This window comes from Serinus canaria, chromosome 10, assembly GCF_022539315.1.
Source record: "Serinus canaria isolate serCan28SL12 chromosome 10, serCan2020, whole genome shotgun sequence".
NCBI lineage: Eukaryota > Metazoa > Chordata > Aves > Passeriformes > Fringillidae > Serinus > Serinus canaria.
In genome coordinates, this window is record NC_066324.1 from 8053499 (window position 1) to 8073399 (window position 19901).

At 58.3% G+C, this 19901-nt stretch overlaps 2 protein-coding genes, 1 long non-coding RNA gene and 1 other non-coding gene across 4 annotated transcripts in view; 3 read left to right on the forward strand and 1 right to left on the reverse strand.

Moving 5' to 3' along the window:
* The window catches only part of FANCI (FA complementation group I), a 24329-nt gene extending 23026 nt beyond the window's left edge, over positions 1-1303 (forward strand). Inside the window, exon 37 of the mRNA XM_009090004.4 lies at positions 411-1303. Coding sequence (XP_009088252.3) covers positions 411-476 — 66 coding nt within the window. The 3' untranslated portion in view covers positions 477-1303. The remainder of the gene's footprint in view (positions 1-410) is intronic.
* POLG (DNA polymerase gamma, catalytic subunit) lies at positions 98-11472 on the reverse strand. Its single transcript, XM_018913915.3, has 23 exons — positions 11389-11472; positions 10229-10854; positions 9741-9936; positions 9170-9337; positions 8772-8918; positions 8472-8551; positions 7872-8054; positions 7611-7771; positions 7283-7406; positions 6983-7207; positions 6718-6838; positions 6462-6533; positions 6228-6347; positions 5895-6055; positions 5729-5782; positions 5516-5633; positions 4621-4756; positions 4287-4533; positions 4082-4204; positions 3610-3781; positions 3141-3349; positions 1957-2114; positions 98-887 (listed from the first exon to the last, which is right to left on the reverse strand). The coding sequence occupies exons 2-23, from the start codon at positions 10807-10809 to the stop codon at positions 826-828; spliced, it is 3618 nt and encodes a 1205-aa protein (XP_018769460.3). The 5' UTR covers positions 10810-10854; positions 11389-11472; the 3' UTR covers positions 98-825.
* LOC127060021 (uncharacterized) lies at positions 11470-14798 on the forward strand. Its single transcript, XR_007778536.1, has 3 exons — positions 11470-11612; positions 13814-13863; positions 14385-14798. It is a non-coding gene; the product is annotated as an uncharacterized LOC127060021 (long non-coding RNA).
* On the forward strand, positions 11561-11633 carry TRNAR-UCG (transfer RNA arginine (anticodon UCG)). Its single transcript has one exon. It is a non-coding gene; the product is annotated as a tRNA-Arg (tRNA).
* Positions 14799-19901: the final 5103 nt, after the last annotated feature.

Below are 19901 nucleotides of genomic sequence, written 5' to 3' on the forward strand. Positions count from 1 at the left end.
CTGCAAGGCATCATTCTCCTCAGACCCATCTCTGCTACATAGTGCTGGTGAAGGCAGGGCAAGACACTCGCTAAGAAAAATAAACAGTTTAGTCTGCTGATTGTCCAGGTTTTTATTGGTACTTCTGTCCGTATTTTCCTGAGTGTTGAAACAAGGCAAAACTCAGGACAGAGTCCCTGTCCTGTGCCACTGGTAGGCTGTGGTCTAAGTTCCAGCATGAACTGGGGAGGGGGTGACCTATGGGGAAAGTCTCAGTGGCTGACAGGAATCCCATATTCAGGTCATTTTGTTAGTGAGAAAAAAAGAGCTAAATCCTATTCTGCACAGTTGGCTTCTTGCTCTAGGTAAATATTCCTATTCACACAAAAACAAATCACACTCTACTGCTGCTCTCTCCCTCCCCTCTCCAGAGCAGCACAGTGGAGCAGAGAGATGAAAACCAGGAACCCAAAAAGAAGAGACAGAGAAAAAAATAAACAGGGGTTGCTGCTACTGCCTCCTCCTCCACTGCCCATTCCATGGTGGACTCGCCTTGGTCTCAGAAGCTGCAAATATGGAGATGATGGTTTATTGCTTGTCAGATGCTTATGCCTTCTTCCTTTGTGTCCATGGGAGCAACTCTGGCCCCTGCCTCAGGTTTCACAGCTGGCTGCTGTCAGCAGAAGTGCCTCTGCTATTTGAATCTTCCCCAGGAATATCCCTTCTTACAGCGAAATGGAAAGGGAGCAGCTGGGATCAGTCAGTCCCTGCCCAAAGGTCTGCTTCTGAAAGGACAGGGAAGCTCTGGCACGCGGTCTGGACAATTGTCCTGGCACTCTGGTGTCGTCATTGCTTCTCCAGCGAACCTTTGGTTATTTCAATTATCTGATATATATCCAGTGCTTCCCCTGGAAGACAAGGGGACAGTCAGTTCTCTGCAGTACAAACTGTGCAATGCAAGAGAGTGATGGTTGGGATCTGTTTTAGTTCAGAGTATCTAGCACAGACCACCCTAAATTTATTCAAACTTCTGTTTTGGGTGGTGGTGAGAATGCAGAAACCAGCACCAGTATGGAGCTGGGAACCAGAGCTGTTCTGCCCTGGAGTTGAAGCTGCTGTGTGCATCTCCTGAGCAGCAAGAGGCCACAGCTTCCTCTACCCAGGCTGGTTTTGCTGTTATGTTTTTGCTGACCTTGATTGTGATGCACTTGTTTAGTTTGCCCTGTTCTTGGTGAAAAGTGCCCACTTTGCCTACAGAGCACAAATCCTGTTTCTGAAAGCACCCTTTGCCTGTAGGAGTCCTAATAAAGGTTACTTAAGGGCAGAGCATCTGATGTGTGCAGTGACTGAGAGAACAAATATGAGGGCAGGTTCTTCCCTTATCTGGGGCGGAGCTGCTTTCCCAGCCAGGAGTTAAATGTTTGCTTGCAGCAATTGGAGGGTTACACTGAGTGCAGACAGGGATGACTTGAGGCCTTGGGAGTCTGAGGAAGCACCCAGCAACACCAGAGCAGTTCTCGGCTAAGGGACAGCAGGGAAGGAGGGAAAGAAATGAAAGATTTTGGGTCTGCAGGGCAAAACTGACCAAACAAGATTGCTGAGGTGCTTCCTTTCCAAGAAGAAATTAAATTTGGTTTGTGTTAAAAGTGCACAGGAGGGCTCCTCCAGGGGGCACAAAGCAAACCAAGTGTGGGAGAACAGAGCCAGGCCTGGCTCATCACTCACAAATATTTGGAAAGCAGCAGCATGAACACTTGAGGGCTGAGGAGGGGGGGCCAGGCTCCAGCACAGTGGCTGCCCTGTAGGTCAGATGATGTGTCAGGAGCCAAGGGGCTCATGAGGTGCCTCAGCTGAACAGAGCCCTCAGGGAACAGCTTCTTAGACCAAGTACTCTGCCTAAACTGAGAAGGCTCATGCAGAGGAGATTACAGGGGGCAGCTTGCAGGTGGGGAGGAGATTCCAGGGGACACTGCTCACCTTGAGGGATGCCATACTTCTCCATCCCCATGGGATTTGACGGTGTCACACAGTTCATGGTCACCTCTTTCCTTAAGCACTGGTCAATATCCACTGCACTGAAGAAAGCCACTGACTGTGGCAGATCCTGGAGGCCCAGTTTGTAGGCAAACATGCATCTGCAGGGCAAGAAAGCAGGTGGGACAGTGCTGGACATCACCCTTGGCCTTGCCACACCCAGTTCCAATCAGCCACATTTACCAAACACTGGCCAGCCACCCCTCACAGGGTATTAACACTCAGCAGGTGGGGGACAAGGGGCTTCCTCAGTCCTGGAGAGCAGGAGGGTCAAAAATTGCTACAGTGAGCATGGGAGGAATAGTAATGGTGCCTCCTTGAGAAAAAGGAAGAATCTTGCCCCTCACTGCTGGTTAATCCTCCCTGGCAGGCAGAGCAGATGCAGGATTTTCCCAGCAGGAAGCCCTGTGCTCACAGGAGCCAGCACAAAGGCAGGAATGTCAGGGTGTCTGCCCCGCTGTGGCTGCAGAAAGGCTTTTTGTGTCATTCCTACCTCCACACAGGAGAAACAGCTCACCTTGGCCAGCTCCTGTGTAACCAAACACCCCCTGGTGCTGGGAGGGGGATTTGGCAAAGCTGGCTGGGACAGAGCTGGATCACCAGGAGCTTTCTAGGCTGAGCTTAGTTCTGTGTGGGGCAGGGAAGCAGCAGGAACACCCCACGCTGTGGGAGGTGGGGACAGCACTGGTGCTCACAGCAGAGATGAGCCATGCCCCTTGCTGTCCCCTGAAGGCAGCAGGCGATGAGGGATGGGAGTTTCAGGCTCCCAGCTCCTCAACCAAGCCCAAAGGCTGCTGCCATGTGACAGCTCCAGATCTGAAGGGAGCATGAAGCAATGCATTTGCATCCCAGCAGAACCACTGAGTGGCCCCACCCCTGCAGGGCCAAAAGCTGATGATAAAAAAAAGCTTTTGTCAGCACATTATCCCTGGAAATCAAAGCTGAGGTCCATTTATAGCATGAAGGAACTGCAGTCTCCAGTGCTGCTAACTTGCCCTGAGCAGAAGAAAACTGCTCTGCAGCAGCTCACTGTAGGCAAAGCCAAGCCCAGCCCCTGGGGCTTGCCTGTCCCACTCTGGAGTCACAGCTGCTGCTACCCAGGAGACACCAGAGCCATCACAGCTCACCTTGTGAGAAGGTTGGTGATCTGCAGGGCCAGGGCAGCTCGGTAGCGATCCTGGTGCTGCACCAGGTACCGCACCTCGTCGTGGATGCTGATGCAGAAGCGCCCGTTGATGTCAAACTCCTCAAACAGCCACTTCATGGCAACCAACATGAGGTGCAGGTAGTCAACAGCTGAGCTCTGCACCACCCAGTTCACCCTGCTGGTCACAAACTGGTGAAAGGAAAGAGATGGACAGTAAGAGAGCACTCAAGGGCACGGTATCCGTACAGGACAGCTCCTGGGAGAAATCTGTTAAACTCAGGGTGGTAGGGTTTTCTTGGTGGCATGGAGATAAAGGCACAATGTTTTTCCTGGATAGCTACAAGAGCCTAGTGGGCCTCCAGCAATCTAAGAGGGGCTTAACATCAGGCACCCATTTCGGAATAGATAAGCAAAGCCAAAATCTCAGCATCCCAGAGCTGCATCCTTACCTCCCCCTTGACCATGGCAGGCTCCAGGGCCCTGCTGATGTGACAGCCCAGCACAGGGGTCTGTGGGGAAGGGGATAAGGCAATGCTTTCCAGCTTGTTGAACATCTCAGACTCAGTGCCTCCAGCCCACACTCTTTGCTCCACCACATTCCACTTCTTCTCCCTGCGGGACCTGTGGGGCAGAGGGGAGGTTTGCTGGAAGAGTGGGAGGGGGCTGCAGGTCCCCATTTGAGACCCTCAAACACCTCCTCCTGGTTTGGGGCAGCAGGACGAGACCCTGCTAACTGTTCACTGGGAAAGTGGGTGAGGCTGACAGCCCCCAAATCAAACCTCCTTGGCCCTTGAGGAGCAGGAAGGGCGGACCAGGACTAACCACCTCCATCTCTCTTCTCTCCTCTCTGCCCATCAGGCAGCAGCCCTCTCCCCCTCACATGCTGAAGCCACAGAGCCATGCAGGGTCAGACCATCTCACCCTTTCATGGCTTCCCTCTGGAGCCGCTGGACATCCTGGGCCGACACTGATCCATCCTCCGCCCTGTCCACAGCCAGGTCCAGCTTCGTCACCAGCCACTCCCCCTCCTCAGAGAGATGGAACCTGCAGCGGAGAGCGAGTAACCCAGCTCCTCTGGCTGGAGCACCGCCACCAGCCTGCCCACGCCATCCCCAGCAGCACCCACCTGCGGATGCCCTTGGTGACGGCGTACATCTGCTGGGCCTTGTCCCGCGCCTGCTGCGGCGTGAGCCGGTGGTTGAACTGCATCAGCAGCCGCTCGGCGAAGGGCTGCCCCGCGCCGTAGATGCGCCCGTAGTTGAAGACCTTGGCGTGCTCCCGGCTGATGCCCACGGCGGCGGCCGTCTTGCTGTGCAGGTCCGTGCCATTGCTCTTCTTGCCCTGCAGAGTCATCCAGCCGAAGGCCGTGCAGCCTGCGGGAAGGGAGGAGAGGTTGGACGCCCGGCGGGATGAGGATGAGGATCAGGGATCACCCCCTGCCTGGCAAAGCCCCGGCTCACCGTGCATGCCAGCGAACTGCGCCTCGCCGAGCACTGCCGCGATCCACAGCTCCTGGGAATCCACGTCTGCTCCCACCAGGGAGTAGCCAGGTGGCACCTGCACCATGGCTTTCAGCTCACTGCCCACCCTGTCGGCCTACAGAACACAACGCCCAGGTCAGCAGACCCCTCTCCTCCTCCATGGCACAGGAGCAGCCCTCCTCCCACAGCCATAGAGCGCTGGCACAGCACTCCCTGTGCTGCTACGTTGTCATCTTATTGCAGGGGTGCCATACTGTTGTCTCCTTATCACAAAAGTTCCATACATTCTTGGTGTTTCTCACAGGCAGCTCCTCAGAGGACTGACTCTTTCTTCTTCACAAAGCAGCCAAATAACTCCAGTCCCCTTCTCAGGCAGCCAGCCCACTCTTTTGCAGCACTCTTCTTCTCATTGGCTACAGCTGTGGCCTGTTAAAGTCAGGCCTGTTCCTAATCTTTGACAATTGGCCCAGCTGCAACTCCTCAGGGGTAAGATTACTCTGTACACTACCTTTTTTTCTTATATTCTATCCCCCTACACCTCTAAGTTTTGCTCTCAATGTCAAAACCAGTTTTAACTCATGTGGATCATCCCCCACTTGGCTACTCCAGCAGAGAAGAAAAGGAGCTTTAGAAAATATAGAAATTGGTATGTTGGTGTTTTGTTCCCCTTTCACCACATCCTGAAGCTCCAGAGCCCTTGCCAACTCTTTCTCCCACATGAAAGCACATCAGCAAGAGGACCCCAGCTCTGGCCCTGCTACCCCAAATCCCAGCATCCATATCCAACCCCTATTCCAACCCAAGCAGCTCCCATCAGTCCAAAACATAGAGAGAGCCCCAAAACACTCCCTCAAGGATCCAAGCGTGGCCATACCCGGGCGTTGCTGGCTGTCAGCCAGGTGGGCTCCACGGCCCGGCGGGTGACAGTGCCTGCAGTCACCACCTGTGGCAGGATGGCCCCATAACTGTCCTCCTCATTGTAGTCAGGATGCCTGGGACAGAGACAAGGATGAGCATCACCCATCACCTGCAAGAGCCCTCCTGGCACAGGGTAAAGGGAACAACAGTCCAGATTTGGGTACTGTACCTGGTCACCACACGAGGCAGCTCCCCCTTCTTCAGCCACACCACCATCTGGGAACTGAGGGGACACATGGCAGGTGAGATGCTGAGCCCCCGAGCATCCACACAAACTCCCCTGTCTCAACACAGCCTCCTCCCACAGAGGTGACACCATGAAAGCAGCGGCTCACCTGATCCTCTTGTGAGCATTCCTCCAGAATGAGATCATTTTGTTTATCTCGAGGGCTCTTGTCCCGTGGGTGCGGCCCACAGCAGCCCGCAGGGTACCGTCCTCCATCTGGGGCAGGAAATCCTTGGCAAAAGGGCTTCCCACATTGTTATCATTCCCATCCTATAATAGCAAAAGAGCTGTCAGGGCTCAGCAAGCCACCCCTCCACATCAGCAAAGCTCTGTGCATCCTCCTGTCCCAGCTACAAAGATGGATTTCCCCCACCCAATCCCACTGGATGAGATCACGTGGGTCCCAGCAGCACGTGGGAAAGCCTCAGGAGCCACAACTTGCCTTGTGAGGCAGCTTGAAGAACCAGCACCCAGGGATGTTGACATCGTTGTAGGGACCATTGCCATGGTGGAATGAGGGCTTGCTCTTCCTCTCTGTGCACCTCAGCTCTTCCATCTCTTCCTGTGACCAGCAAAGTGAGGCAATGCCAGGAACATCTTCAAGCATGGCAGGAGGGGGGAACCAAGGAAAGAGAGACCAATCCACCACCCCATTCCACAGGAAACCCCTCCTTACCAGCACCAGGCTCTGGTCTGCTTTGCTCATTTTCTCCTCTGGATCCACCTCAATCCGGCTCAGCTCCTCCATCTGCAGCAGAGAGGGACCGTGGGGGAGCCAGATCAAACACCAATCCTCCAGCAACCCTTATTAAAGGGAATTTCTTACTTGCAGCCCCTTGAGCTGCCCACAAGGCTGGTTACTGCATGCACACAGGAGGAAGAACAGCCCCACATCTCCCTCCCACCAGGGAACCCTCCATCCCTTCCTTCACCTTCTGCCATATCGTGCTGCTGTCCATCACCAGCAGCTCATCCTCTACAGCTGACTCCAGTCCTGGGGGCTGCTCCTTGCCCTTCTCCAGGCAGTGCTGCCTGTACAGGTTCTCAATCACCCTGGGAGAGAAGGCAGGGCTGATGCACCCACAATGGGCCCCAAGGCTCTGGGGCAGCACCTGGGCACAGTGCCAGCAGCCAGGGAGCTCCCAAATACCCCCGTGGGGCAGCTCCCAGCCCAGCACCCCATCACATCCCTCTCACCTGTGAGGGCAGGAGGGGCCATCGGTCTCTATAGGGGCTGCTGGCAAATTGTCCTGCCGTCCTGGCACCAGGTATCCCCAGCCATGTTTTTCTGAGTAGTGCAGGGGGAAGCCATCCCAGGCCAGGCGCATCAGCTTCGGGGTCACCCTCATCTGCAGGCTGATGAGGCTGGGGCCAGGCACCCAGCCCTCCTCCTCCAGCCGTGGGCACAGCTTGCGGTACCAGCTGGGCATGGGGAGCAGCAGGGTGGGTCAGAAAGTGCAGGGAAAGCCTTGGGGACACACAGGGTCCCCAACTCACCCCGGGTGGCCCGGCAGGTGCTGGAGTCTCTTGGGTTGCAGTGTGACCGTCTCCTTCAGGCGCTCCAGACAGAGCTGGCTCGCAGAGACTTTCAACTCCTCTTCCTCACTGGGGGGACCAGGGTCTGGTAGAGCAGGGAGAACTGGCTTGCAAAGGGCCCTCTGTGCCACCCTTCTGGAGACAGGGACATCAAACCAATCTCCCACCACATGCAGCAGCATGCGACGTAGCCCAGCAATGATTCACCCTGCAGCACCAACAAACCTTGTCCACCCCTGGGAAGGCAGCCCTGGAGCATCCCTCATCCCCAGGGATCACCTGTGCTCACCCTCCTGCCACTCCTGGGCTGACTCTTCTGCATCCACTGTTGCTGGGGAGACTCGGCTGTTCCCATTCTGACCTTTCTTCTTCTTCTTCCCTGGATTCTTCTTTTGCTTAAACTCCTGGGTGTCCCATTCGAGATCCCATAGCCAAGGGTCATCCTTGTACCTGATGACACACCATTGTCACACCACAGCTTTGCTCCTGTTCCTCACAGCCACTCACAGCTGGTGCCTGTGCTCCTTCCTGCAGCCCCAGCCCAGGGTACCTGTGCTCGTGCAGCAGCTGGCAGGCATCGTTGGCCAGGTTCATCAGGGACTTCTTCATTTCCTTCTGCAGCTCCTCGTAAATACCCTGAGCATCATTCAGGTACCTGTTCCAATTCCCATTGACTGGCAGGTAGGACACTCCCATCTCCAGCATTCCTGCAAACGTGACAGGGTGGGGGCACCTGGACCCCAAAGCAGCAAGGAATTAGATATCTGCCAGAGAGGACTGGCCCTGGAAGCACCAGACTACAACACACATGAATGTGTCTTCATCTAGAGCTTCCCAGCCTCACACAGCCCTCCATGCTCTTCTCCTAAACCTTAAGGATCCCTGTATCTTCTGCCTGCCCTGTGCAACAGCCCCAAAACTGTATCACTCCAGACTGCCTCAGGAAGCCTGCTCACCTCCCTTGGCCACTGTGCTGTTTATTCCTGCTCACCTACACAGGAGGGGTCTGGACTCCCTCCTGAAAAGAGGTTCAGAACACCCTAAGACAAGAGGAGCTACATCTCATGCCCAGAGGTACCATGACCCTCCCCACTGCCCACCAAGCCCACAGCCCCTCGGCCAACACCAGCCAGAACCTGGCAGCTCTCACCTCTCCATAAACAGTGGCAGCTGCTCTTGAAACACCTCATGGGTGGCCTGGACATCACGGGCACAATATGACACCAGGTCCTGGGGACAGCAGCAGGTGAGAGCAGGCAAAGCAGCCACCCCTCTGCCAGCACAGGGCAAGACATTGGGGCTGCAGGAGCACAGAGCAGGTCACAGCCCCACGCACACCCAATGCTGCAAGAAAGGGCAGCAAAATAGAAACTGCCCCAGCAGCTACTACCACCCTGCTCCCCTCTCCAGCTCCTACTGCCTGTCAGGATGGTGGGATGGCCTCCTGCACCTGGAAGTTACTCCTGATGTCAGCCATGGTGCCCTTGACAAACAGCTCCCGTGCCTCCTTCTCCAGCGGCTCCCCCCCGACGTAGAGCGCGTGCACATCCGCCAGGTTGTTGATGCTGCTCACGTGCACCCAGTCCCACGAGGTGACCTGTGATAACAGGGGGGTCACAAGTGTGGGAGAACACCCAGCTGCAGCCAAGATCAGCAGGGGTAAAGGATGCTGCTGCTCCAGCTTAAACCAAGGCCACCTTATCTGAAACGCGCTGGGAGAGCTTCACTCAGTGGAGCTGCTCCGACAGCTCCCACTCTGCCAGAGCAGCAGCAAACAGCTCCTGGCACGGGAGCACAGGGTCCCCTGCCACCCACAGCACTGCCAGCAGCTCAGTTCCCCTCACTCACCGCCGGCCCCTCGGCTTTGCTACGTGTTTTCTTCATGTGCTCCTTGACCTGCTGCAGCCCCCTCCTCTTGCCGTGCTTGGCAGCCATCCAGAGGCTGCGCTGGAAGCCCGTCAGCCCCGAGATGGCCATGTGCATGCTCAGGGTGTCCAGGAAACGCATCTTGGAGCCCTGGGACACAACACAGGGGGAGAAAAGAGAGGATGTGGGATATGTTGGAGGAGCTGCAAGTCCTCTGCTTAAGGTGGTTTTGCTAAGGGAAACTTTGCCTCCCACACTACCCTTCTGAGAGCCAAAAGCATCCCCAGTGCAGGCTGTCAGCTGCTCAAAGCCTCCTGTCACATCCCCAGGTGCCACCCTGCAGCCTCCAGCAGCCCTATAGGGTGCAAGAATATCTTCCTCTAAAGGGATCCAGCCTCAACCTGTTCTGCAGGACAAAGTGAGCACAAACCTGGAGTACCTGTGCAGAACAGCATATGCCAGAATAACCCTCAAGAGCCAATGCAAATGATTACCTGAGTAAGAAATTGCAGCTGCCAGTACAAATATCTTATCCAGGTAATCAGTGGATTACCTGGATAAGATATTGCTCCTTGATGAATGCCCGGTCGAAGGCTACATTGTGTCCCACCACCACTCTCTCCGTCCAGTCCTGTTTGCTGGCACAGCTGGCACCTGCTGGGCTCTCCATGGGAATGAGGTCAGCCAGGGTGAGGTGGCTGGACCAGGAGTAACGTTGTTCCAGCAGCCGCCTGCTGCACCACGAGTACCTGTGGGGGACACGCAGCACCTGCAGCTGTCACAGAGCAGCCACAGTGCCATGGGGTGCTGAGCAGGACCCACCTGTGCAAGGGGGGTGACCAACTCCAGGGAGAGCTGTTCTAGCTAAGCAGGACACACACCCCACATCCCAGAGCCACGCTCTGAGGCTTTGCTGTGTCCTCCCTGCAAGCCAGCATGGACTGCAGGAAGAGGTTCCGCTCAGGACCATCCCCATCCCCTCAAAACTGTCCCCTCCAGCCCTGCTGTCACCCCTGTGTCGCTGCTGGCACCACATCTCACCAGGCGTGTGGGGACACCGCCACGGCCAGCGTCGGGCAGTGGCCCTCGGCCACGCACACCTCCACATCCAGCACCAGCGCCCGCTCCTCGGGGAAGTCCACGGGCTCCGCCTGCCCCTGGGGGCTGTAGCGGGTCCAGCCCAGCTGCCAGGCCCAGCGCTCGGGCAGCGGGGGCAGCTGGCAGCGCAGCAGCTCCTCGGCCGCCTCCAGGTAGGGCAAGCTCTGCTTCTGTGCCAGCAGGCGAAAGTGCTCGTCGATGTTGCGGCCGTACATGCGGGGCAGCTGCAGCTCCACGTCGGGCAGCGTGGAGGTCTCCTTGCCCCACAGCTCGTGGCGCTGCAGGTGCTGCACGCTGCGCCGCACCTCCTCCGCCGAGTAGCGCACCTGGGCGCCCCGGAAGATCTGCTCGTGGAGGCTCCTGGAGAGCATCTGGATGTTGAGGGGGTTCATGCGCCGCTGGCCCACGGCCGGCTCCTGGCCGGGCTCCTCCGGCAGCGGGTGGCTGGCCGAGGAGCTGGACGGGTGCCGCCGGGGCTGGGGGCTGCAGCCCCTCACCGAGCGCATCCAGGATACGCGTCTCATGGTCCCCCCTGCTCCGGGGTGTGCCCCAGGCACGGGCAGCTGGAGCTGTTGGGGGGAAAGGGCGAGGGGTGAGTTCAGCACTGATCACCACCATGCGCTGTCCTGTACGGTCATGCACTCCTCTGTACAGCTGTGCCCCATACAGCCTTCCCCCCATATAGCTGTGCCCCCATAGAGCCTGCGCCCATATAGCTGTGCCCCATACAGCTGTGCCCCCATACAGCCATCCTCGATATAGCTGCATCCCCATACAGGTGTTTTCTCTCATTTAGCTGTGTCTCAATACAGCTGTTCTTCTCCCTACAGGTGTTTTCCCCCATAAAGCTGTGCCCCCATGCAAATGTTTCCCCATACAGATATTTTCCCCCATCCAGCCGTGCCCCCCATACAGATGTTCCCCCATACAGATGTTTTCCCCATCCAGCCGTGCTCCCCATACAGCTGTGCCCGCCGTACAAATGTTCGCTCATACCGATATTTCCCCCCATACAGATGTTTTGCCCCATACAACTGTGCCCCACACAGATGTTCTCACCCCCATACGGATGTTCTCCCCCCCAAAATCCCCCCTGGTCCCACCTGGTCCCAGCCAGCGCCGCCGGGGCCTGGACCGGCGGGCAGATCCAAACCGGGGCACCCGGGGGAGCTTCCGGCCGCGGTGACGTCCCGTCCCGTCCCGCCCCCTTCCCGCGCGTGGTATGGGCCGCCGGGATTCCCTGAGTAAGTCACGCGGGAAGCAGGCAGTGGAGGTGGCCGCGTGGCCTAATGGATAAGGCGTCTGACTTCGGATCAGAAGATTGCAGGTTCGAGTCCTGCCGCGGTCGCGCGGAGAGTACATTGTTAGTGCTCGTTCTTTTTGCTCCTCCGCCCATGTGCCGGCGCTCTGCGGCTCTGGTACCGGGTTCACCGCCCTCCCGGTGCCCTTTTTGCCCGTGAGTTTAACCGGCCTGAGGAAGGAGGCGGGGCGTGGAAAGCGGCCGAGTGCGAGCAGGCTGGGATGCCAGGGTGTTGGGGCTGGCGCGCACCGCATTTGCCACCCTAGCAGCTCCAAACCCCACAGATAGTCTCGAGATGGAGCATTGGGTGGGGAGCCGAAGATGAGCACAGGGTGTGGGATGAAGAGCTGCAGAGAGCAGGCAAGAGGGTGTAGGGTGCAAGGAATGGATGTAGGGGGACTGGAATGGGATGTAGTGTGCACGGAAAAAGCCACAGGTGCAAGGAGTAGGATGTAGGATGCTGAGAATGGGTGTTGGGTGCAAGGAATGGGATGCAGGTTGCAGGCAGGAAAAAGGCCACAGATGCAGGGATGGAAGGCAGGGCATATTGGGTGCAAGCAATGGGATATAGGGTGCAGGAAGAAATGTAGGGTACAAAGAATGGACAGTGGGGTGCAGGGGAAAGGCCACAGGTGCAGGGAATGAGATGTAGGGCACAGGGCAGGGGATGAAGGTGCTAGGAATTAGGGCGCAAGTTGTGGATGTAGGGTGCTAGAGATGGTAGGCAGGGTGCAGGGGAAAGGTCACAGGTGCAGCGAATGGGATGCCAGCTGCAGGGCAGGTGGGTGCAGGGTGCGGGGGATTCCGGGTGCTAGGAATGGGATGGAAGGAACGAGATGTGGGTTGACAAGGAAGGGAAATAGGACGTGCCAAGGTGCGGACAGGTGGGTGCGGGCTCCGTGGACGCCGCAGGAGCTGTTGTGGCCGGGCCGGTGCCTCCCAGCCCCGCGCTGACATTGCCGTGCCGTGCCGTGCCGAGCCGGCCCGGGCCGGGCCGGGCCGAGCCGCCAGGTGGCGCTGCGGCCCCGCCGCTGCGGGCCGGGCCGGGCCGGGCCGGGCCGGGCCGGGACCCCCGGTGCTGTCGGGGCGCGGACATCGCTCGGGTCCCGTCCCGCTCCCCGTTTCACGTGCGGCACCGGGCAGGGCCAGCGGGCACCGAGACTCCCCTTCGCCCCTCCCGGCCCCTGCGGAACTCCGCAGCCCGGGTGCGCCTCCTCTCCACCACCCCAGCTCCTCATCACCTTCCCACGGGGGTGCAGGGTCGGGGGGATGGAGGCGAGGGGCCGCTGCTGCCCTCCGCTCTCCGAAAAGGCAGAGCCAGCGTGGGAGCGGTGTGGGATTTGAGGAACACGCACTCAGGGCTCCATGCAGGGTTCTGCGGCTCGGAATGCGTTCCACAGCCCCTCGGTGCCCCCCAAAGTCCCTGCCGCCCCCCAGCTTGAGATTCGATGTGGGAGTTGTGCTTCAGCTAGTGTTACCCAGCAGCGGGAGGCACCCGCTTTGCCTGAGCCTGCCGGGAGCCACAGGGGTTGCCTGTCCTCGGCCACCTCCACACCGGCGACTTCTGCTTTCCGGGCTTTCTGCGGGAGCTCGGCGGAGCGCGGGGTGTGGAGCCGGCGGGGAGAGATGCTCCAAGACTGCGGGTGCTCTGGACGGGATGGAAGAGGCATGAGCTGCCCTGGAGTGAAGGGAAGAACATTTTAGGAACCCCTGGCTCCCGGGTGGCTCTAGGAAAGGACCTGTGTGCCCTCGATCTCCCCTCCTATGCATTGAGTTAACACCGATTTCACTTATTTGGCGTCTTTTATCTCCTTATTTTCATCGTGTTAGCAAAAAATTAAATTCTAAAAAATCCAAACCCGCCCGATCAAAAAAATTTCTCCTCTCTTCAAAGTGTAAATAGCAAAAATAAATTCTCTAAATGTTTCTCGCGGCAGCGCTCTGGGGAGGGATGATGACAACGAGCTCCGCTGCCTTGTCTGCAGGCAGGACCGGGCCGGGGCTGCCTGTGCCTCACCTGAGTGCAGGCACGAAGGTTCGGCAAGGCACGGCACCACTAAAAAAAAAAAAAAAAAAAAAAAAAAAAAAAAAAAAAAAAACCACTACTGTGAACATCCCGAAATAACCTCAAAAATCCGCCGTTTCAGCAGAGCTGGCTGCAATGCATAAGTGGGAATGGGGTGTGTACTGTCTTTTTTATTAGGTTTTTTTTTTTTTTCATTCCCTAGGTTTTTTGGTTTTCTGTCTGTCTGTCATGCAGAGAAGCATCCCCATCCAGGTGTGCCCCGTCGGGGTCCGGTACCGGCTGTGGGAGCTGAGACTTCTCACCAGCTTCTTGGAGACCCCCCTCCCCGCCGGGAGCTCAAAGCTGTCTGTCGGATAATGGGGCGGTGGGACTTTGTTTAACCCCGTTGCCCCTGAGGCCAGGGGTCAAGGGCTTCCTCTTCCCCCGGGACACGGCGGAGACGCCGTTGGTCACAAGGGGAGGACGGCGGCGAGGAGGGGGAAGTGATGGCCGCAGAGCACCCCTGTCCTCGCCGCGGCCCTCCCCGGGCCATAGCCGTGAAATCTCGCAAACCTCCTTCTCTCCCCGGCATCGAGAGGCTGAGCAGGGCTCCAGATGGGTGTTTTTGGGGGAGCAGGGGGAGGCCAAACATCACCACGGGGCAGCGGGTGATGATGCAGAGAGGCAGCCCCTGCTTTCTAGCATCCCGCGGTTCTGCTTTGCCCTCCCAGCTGGAGCAGGACGTTTTCAACGGGGTGCGGGTTTAAACGGTGTTTCACCCCCTCCCTCCACAGGTAGAGATGTCTCAGCTGCCCCCCCGGAGCCAAGAAACGGGAGAAACGGGCAATTTTTATAGGTGACGTACGGGCTTACGTGGGAATCCGTGCCCAGCACTTGCTCTTTCAGCTTCTTTTTCTCCTGAAATAACCCTTCCGTGAAGCTCGTACCCCCCTATTCCGGCTCACAACCCCTTTTTCAGGCTGGGGAGGAGTCGGGAGAGAGGGAATGAAAAGAGAAAAGCAAAGGACCCCAATATTCCGCTCTTTCCCTGCTCGGGAAGCGAGCCCCGGAGCTCCCAAAGTGAGCGCTGAAGAGGGCGGCAGGAGACAGACGGGAGCCGGCTCCGAGCTGGAGGGGTCGGGGGTGGGATGACAGTAGAGGAGGACCCTCCTTTTCGGGATCAAGGGAGAACCAGCGGAGGAGGGAAGCTGGCGGCACCGCGGGCATCCGAGGTAAGTGCCTCTCCTGCCCGCAGCCGTGGTACCTGAGCCAGGGGGCTGCTGCGGGGGATGCTTTGAGGGTTCAAAGGAGCCCGATCCCGGGGGTAGCCCCTTCCCGGGGCTGCCCCATCACAAGCACCGGGCTCTGCGGGGCCGGGGCTGCTTTGGCGGCTGCTGCTCCTGTGGAATCGGTGCCGGTGATCCCGGCCCGTGGCTGCCGGCAGCCCCTGCCCCGCTCCGTGCCCGCTCCCTCGGGGCTGGGCCGGGGTCCCCCAGGGCCGAGCAGCCCACGGATCCCGCTCCCAGCCCCCGGGGCTCCTCCCGTGCGTGTCTCAATTCGCTCAGGCTTGACTTGGCAATAAGCTCTCTCAATAGGGTGACAATAGAGCCCCGGTGGGACCCGAACAAAGAATTTGAAAGTAGTTAAATTGCAGGACACGTCCATCGCCTGGGTGCTTGAATTAAAAAAAAAAAAAAAAAAAGAAAAAAAAAAGAATAAGAAGAGAAAAAAAAAGAAAGAAAAAAAAAAGAAAAAATCAGAGAAAAGAAAAAGGAGAGAGACTTTTCTTTGGGCTGGTGAGAAAATGCTCAGGGTAAAAGTTGGTTTGGCGTCTTCATTTCAGCGACAATGGAGCAGAGCTAATTCAATAGGAAACGCAGGGATTTTTTAATGAAAAGACCGCCGGGGTTACACCGAAGTTAAGCTCTTGTGAATTAATTATTAGGGCAAATAAACTGGGAGGGGGGGAGCGCTCGGGAGGGAGTGTTGCAATTTCTTAATATTCTCCTTTTCGTGTTTAACGACAATGCCATTAGGTTTTCGACTCTGGGTGAGCAAAAGGATTTCTTACACTCCCCGGGAAGAGGAGAAGACGCGCTTTCTTTCTTTTTTTTTTTTTTTTTAATGGTGTTAATTGCTTTTAAAATAAAATACTACGGAATTTGGCAACGAGCTCCGATTTCTGCTGGCGGTGGCATTTGGGGTTGTGTTTCCTTTCGTGGCAACTCGCAGATGCAAAAAGGGAAAATAACGGGGGAATTTAAAAACACGAATGCAGAGGCGAGGCGGCGTGTTCGGCTGTTGCAGATCTCTCGGGCTCGATCGGTTTATTTTTTCCTACATAGAAAACCTGTCTGGGCATCCCTGTGTATTCATCGGGGCAGCGAGAGACTCCCCAGAGCCGCTCCGGGGCATCGGTGGAGTGAATCGGAGATAAAAATTAGGAGCCAGGTTAAACGCAGGAAGGAAGAGGAGAGGTCGGAAGCGCAGTAAAGGTGTGCCAGGAGGGATTGGGGTGTGGGGGGGTTGTGGGTTTTTGGGGAGGGCTTTTTGAGCCTTGCAGCAGAGGCTGCAGGCGGTGCAGTATGTGTGTGATTCTGTAAAGACGAGAGGGAAGATAGAGACCGAGGGGAGAGGAGGGGGGCGCGCCGGCGATGCCCGCGCCCCATTCCAGCTCGCAGGGCCACCGAGCCCTGCGCTGTGGCTGTCGGGGTGACCCGGGCTCCGGGCTCGGCCTGTCCGTCGGGGAGGGCATGGCATGGCATGGCCCGGCCCGGCACGGCTAGAGGAGGGACCCCTTTTCTAGGGCCGGGGACTCGGCCCGGGTGCAGCCTGTGCCCCGCAGGCTGGCCGTGTCTTGCCGTGCCGTGCCGTGCTGTGCCTTGCCGTGCCGTATCGGGCTGAGCCGTGTCGGGCCGGACCGGGCAGTCGCGGGTCTTTTCAGCATTTGGACAGCGGTGCGGGGCCGGGAAGGCGGCCGGGGGCCGGTGGGAGCTGCCCGGGCCAAGGGAGGTTTAGGGGCGGCCTCAGCCCTTTCGCTGTCCGCCGTCACGGGGTCCTTTCCTCACGGGATGGGGGGCACCACCAAGAGGGGACTCGGGTGTCGGGTTGTGGGGGGAGCTGGCCCCGCTCTCTTCCCGGAGAAGCGCTTCCCGGGGCCGGGGGCAGAGTGGGGTGCCCGGTGGGGCGGCCAGGTGAGCGACGGCGGCCCCGGGGGAGCGGGAGGCAGAGGGGCTCTTGGGGGGAAAGGGGGGTACACGGCTCCCTCCCCCGCGCAGCCCCATCCTCGGGGGGTAATTAAGGGGTGAGGCGGAGGGGCTGCGCTTTCTGCTCGGCGGAGCCTGCCAGCCACCAGCTCCTGCCGCCACCGCCGCCTTCCTCCCGTCCTCCTCCTCTCCCCCTCCCTCCCACCGCCTCCTCCCCTCCCCCTCTCCCTCCTCCTCCTCCTCTCCGCCATGGTTGGAGTGAATAGGCGGCTGCCGGGCTGACGTCAGTGCGGGCAGAGCCTGCCGGCGGCGGCAGCTCCCGGCCAGCGACCAGAGCCGGCACCGGCAGCAGCCGGGAAGACGCACGGAGCCGGGGCAGAGCCGTCTCCGCCGCCCCCGCCGGCCCGCGCCTGGGGCTGGGGGCTGTGGGGGCCACCGCTCGGCCGGGGACAGCCCAGCCCGCCCCTCCGCCCGCCCCGGGGAGGGGAATGGCCCCCTCCGCCCGCTTCTCCCGGGACCACCGTCCTGCCCTCCGCACGGCAGCAGAGTGAGTGTCGCGGCCGGGCATCGCCGCCTCGGCGGGGCGGCCCCGGGAGGCGGGAGGGTGCGGGGGGACAGTGTCCTCCGGGGGGGACACAGCAGCTGCCGGAGGGGGAGGAGGGAGGCAGGGAGAGAGGAAGGGGGATACGAAGTTGGGCCGGTCCCCGCCGGGAAGTTGGGCTCCTCCAGGTGCCGGCACCAGGCGGGACCGGGACCGCCCCGCGCCGCTGCTCGGCCCCGGCTAACCCTTGGCGGGGCACGAGTGAGAAACACCCGTCACCCGGCACCTTTTGCTGCCGGGGACGCGTTTGCTCCGGCAGCTTCTCCCTGGATGCCCGGCAGCTCGGGAGAGGGGCCCGGGGCGGGCTGAGCCCCGACGGGACGGCGGGGAGCTGGGGCCGAACGCTACCGGGGGCTGCCGAGTTTCCCCCAAACCTCCGCTCTCGCCGGTGGGAGAAGCGGCACCTGCCAAAACGCCCGGATGAGGCCGAGCCTCCCGGGACACCCAGGCTTTAGGCCGCGGGAGAAATCCCGGGCTCCCGAGGAAGTTCATCCTCCCAGTGCACTGGGTGCTGCTGCAGGGCCTGTTTTTAGGGATGAGGGGGAGGACATCAGGGTGTCCCGCTCCCCTGCTCGGATTTATCCCTGAGGAGCAGCAACGGGGCTACCGCTGCCTGTGCCCTGATCTCCCACCAGCTTCTGGTGCTGGTGGATTTTTTTCATTTTTCATTTGCTGTATGCATTTCCTTAGCTTAAAAAAAAAAAAAAAAAGAAAAAAGAAAAGAAAAAAATAAAATGAAGAAAAAAGGAATAAAACATTTTTATTTTTTCATTTCACCCTTATTTATTATAATTTTCTTTTTCTTTCTTTTTTTTACCCTAATTTTTAAAATTTTCTATTTTTCCCCCATTCATTCTTCCTTTTTGCTCCCTGCCTTCCAGGACTCCTTATTTCCACGGGGATTGTTGTTTTGTTGTTTGGCTTTTGTGTTTTGTTTTTTTTTTTTTTTTTTTTTTTTTTTTTTCCCTGTATCACCCTGGAAGTGAAACGCATTTTAGGCCTCAGCCTTAAGGAAACCCGAATCATAGCGGTGCAGGTGGCCTGAGAGTCTGCACCTGGTCGGATCCCTTCGACGTGCCTCCACCCCCGGCCCCGGACGGGCAGCACCTCGCCCCGCCAAGCGAGGAGGGTCCGGGGCGGTCCCCACCTGGGTCCCGGCCCCGACGGCCGGAGAGAAAAGAGGAGCCGGGGGTGAGACGCAGCCGCTTTCCCTTTCGGCGCCGGGGCTTGCTCAGAGGCGGCTTTTAATTACTAAACAAAGCGACGCGTTTCCTTCACGCCCGTCGGGAGCTGCCGCTTCTTTGCCAAGTCCCCGAAGGTGAGGGGAGAAGCAAATCTTCCCCTCCACCTCCAAAAAAAAAAAAAAAAAAATTAAAAAAAGAAAAGAAAAACCAACCCAAAAAAACAATTAGGAGAAGATGCAGCTCGAGGCTGCGAGGCGTGGGGGGTTACTCCAGGTTGGCTAAAAATAACTTCTCCTAATTAAAGAAAAGTGACGTCAGACGTGCAGGACGTAGAAGAGGGGAAGGCAGCGGACTCGTTCCTGGGCGATCACGTTAAATAATTCAGGGGCGGCCTGGTGACCGGGCTCTTCCGAGGTGCGGCCAGCGGGGCCGCCCGCCTTGCCTGGCGCCGGGGTCACCCGCGGAGGGAGTGGGCAGCGGGGCCGTCCTGTCCGCCGGTGGGGCGGGAGGTCCGCAGGGCCGGGGCCGGTGCAGCACCATGGCCAGAGCCACGCCGGCACCGCCGTCCCTCCCCGTCCCGTCGGGCCGCCCGCCGCCGTGGGGGCTTTTCTCTCGTGCAGATGAAGGAGAGTCCCGCGGCCCCTGTGGCGGCCCAGGGCAGGAGGACGCGAGCTGGCTCCGGGTGATGCCATCGGAGCTCCGGAGTCAGGGCAGCTCCGCCGATCCCTCCCCAGGCTTCTCGATGGTGCTTTGCGCTGTGCCAAGGAGCCATTTTGTACGCATCCTGCTAAAATTGCGCCAAAAAGAAAGCCCAAACCACCCCTACCTGCCACAAAAAAAAAAAAAAAAAAAAAAAAAAAAAAAAAAAAAAAAAAAAAAAAAAAAAGAAAAAACCCCAAAATAACCAGAATTAAAAAAAAAAAATCCCACAATACCCAAGCCTAAAACCAAACAAAAATACCCACAGCGCATGGTAATCTCTCCCACGTACTGGGCTCTGCCTACACGGAGAGAGAGGGTCAAGTCGAGACCTCCGAGCAGAGCAAAACATTGCCGAAAAGGAGCAGGGAAGAAAAATAATATCATATATATTTCTGACAATAAAATCACCTCCTTTGACGGGCACAGAGAGAGGGGCTCTCGTCTCCAGCCCCGAGAAGCCCGGTGAGATGCGGCGGTTTACCCCCAGCATCCTCGGCTGAGCGACACGGCTGCCCGGGGGCTCGGTACGGCCGGCAGGAGATCTCACACGGCGGCAGCCGGGCAGAGCTGCGCTTTAGCGGGGCTGGCTCTGCCCGGCTGGGCCCCCTCGCCGCTGCC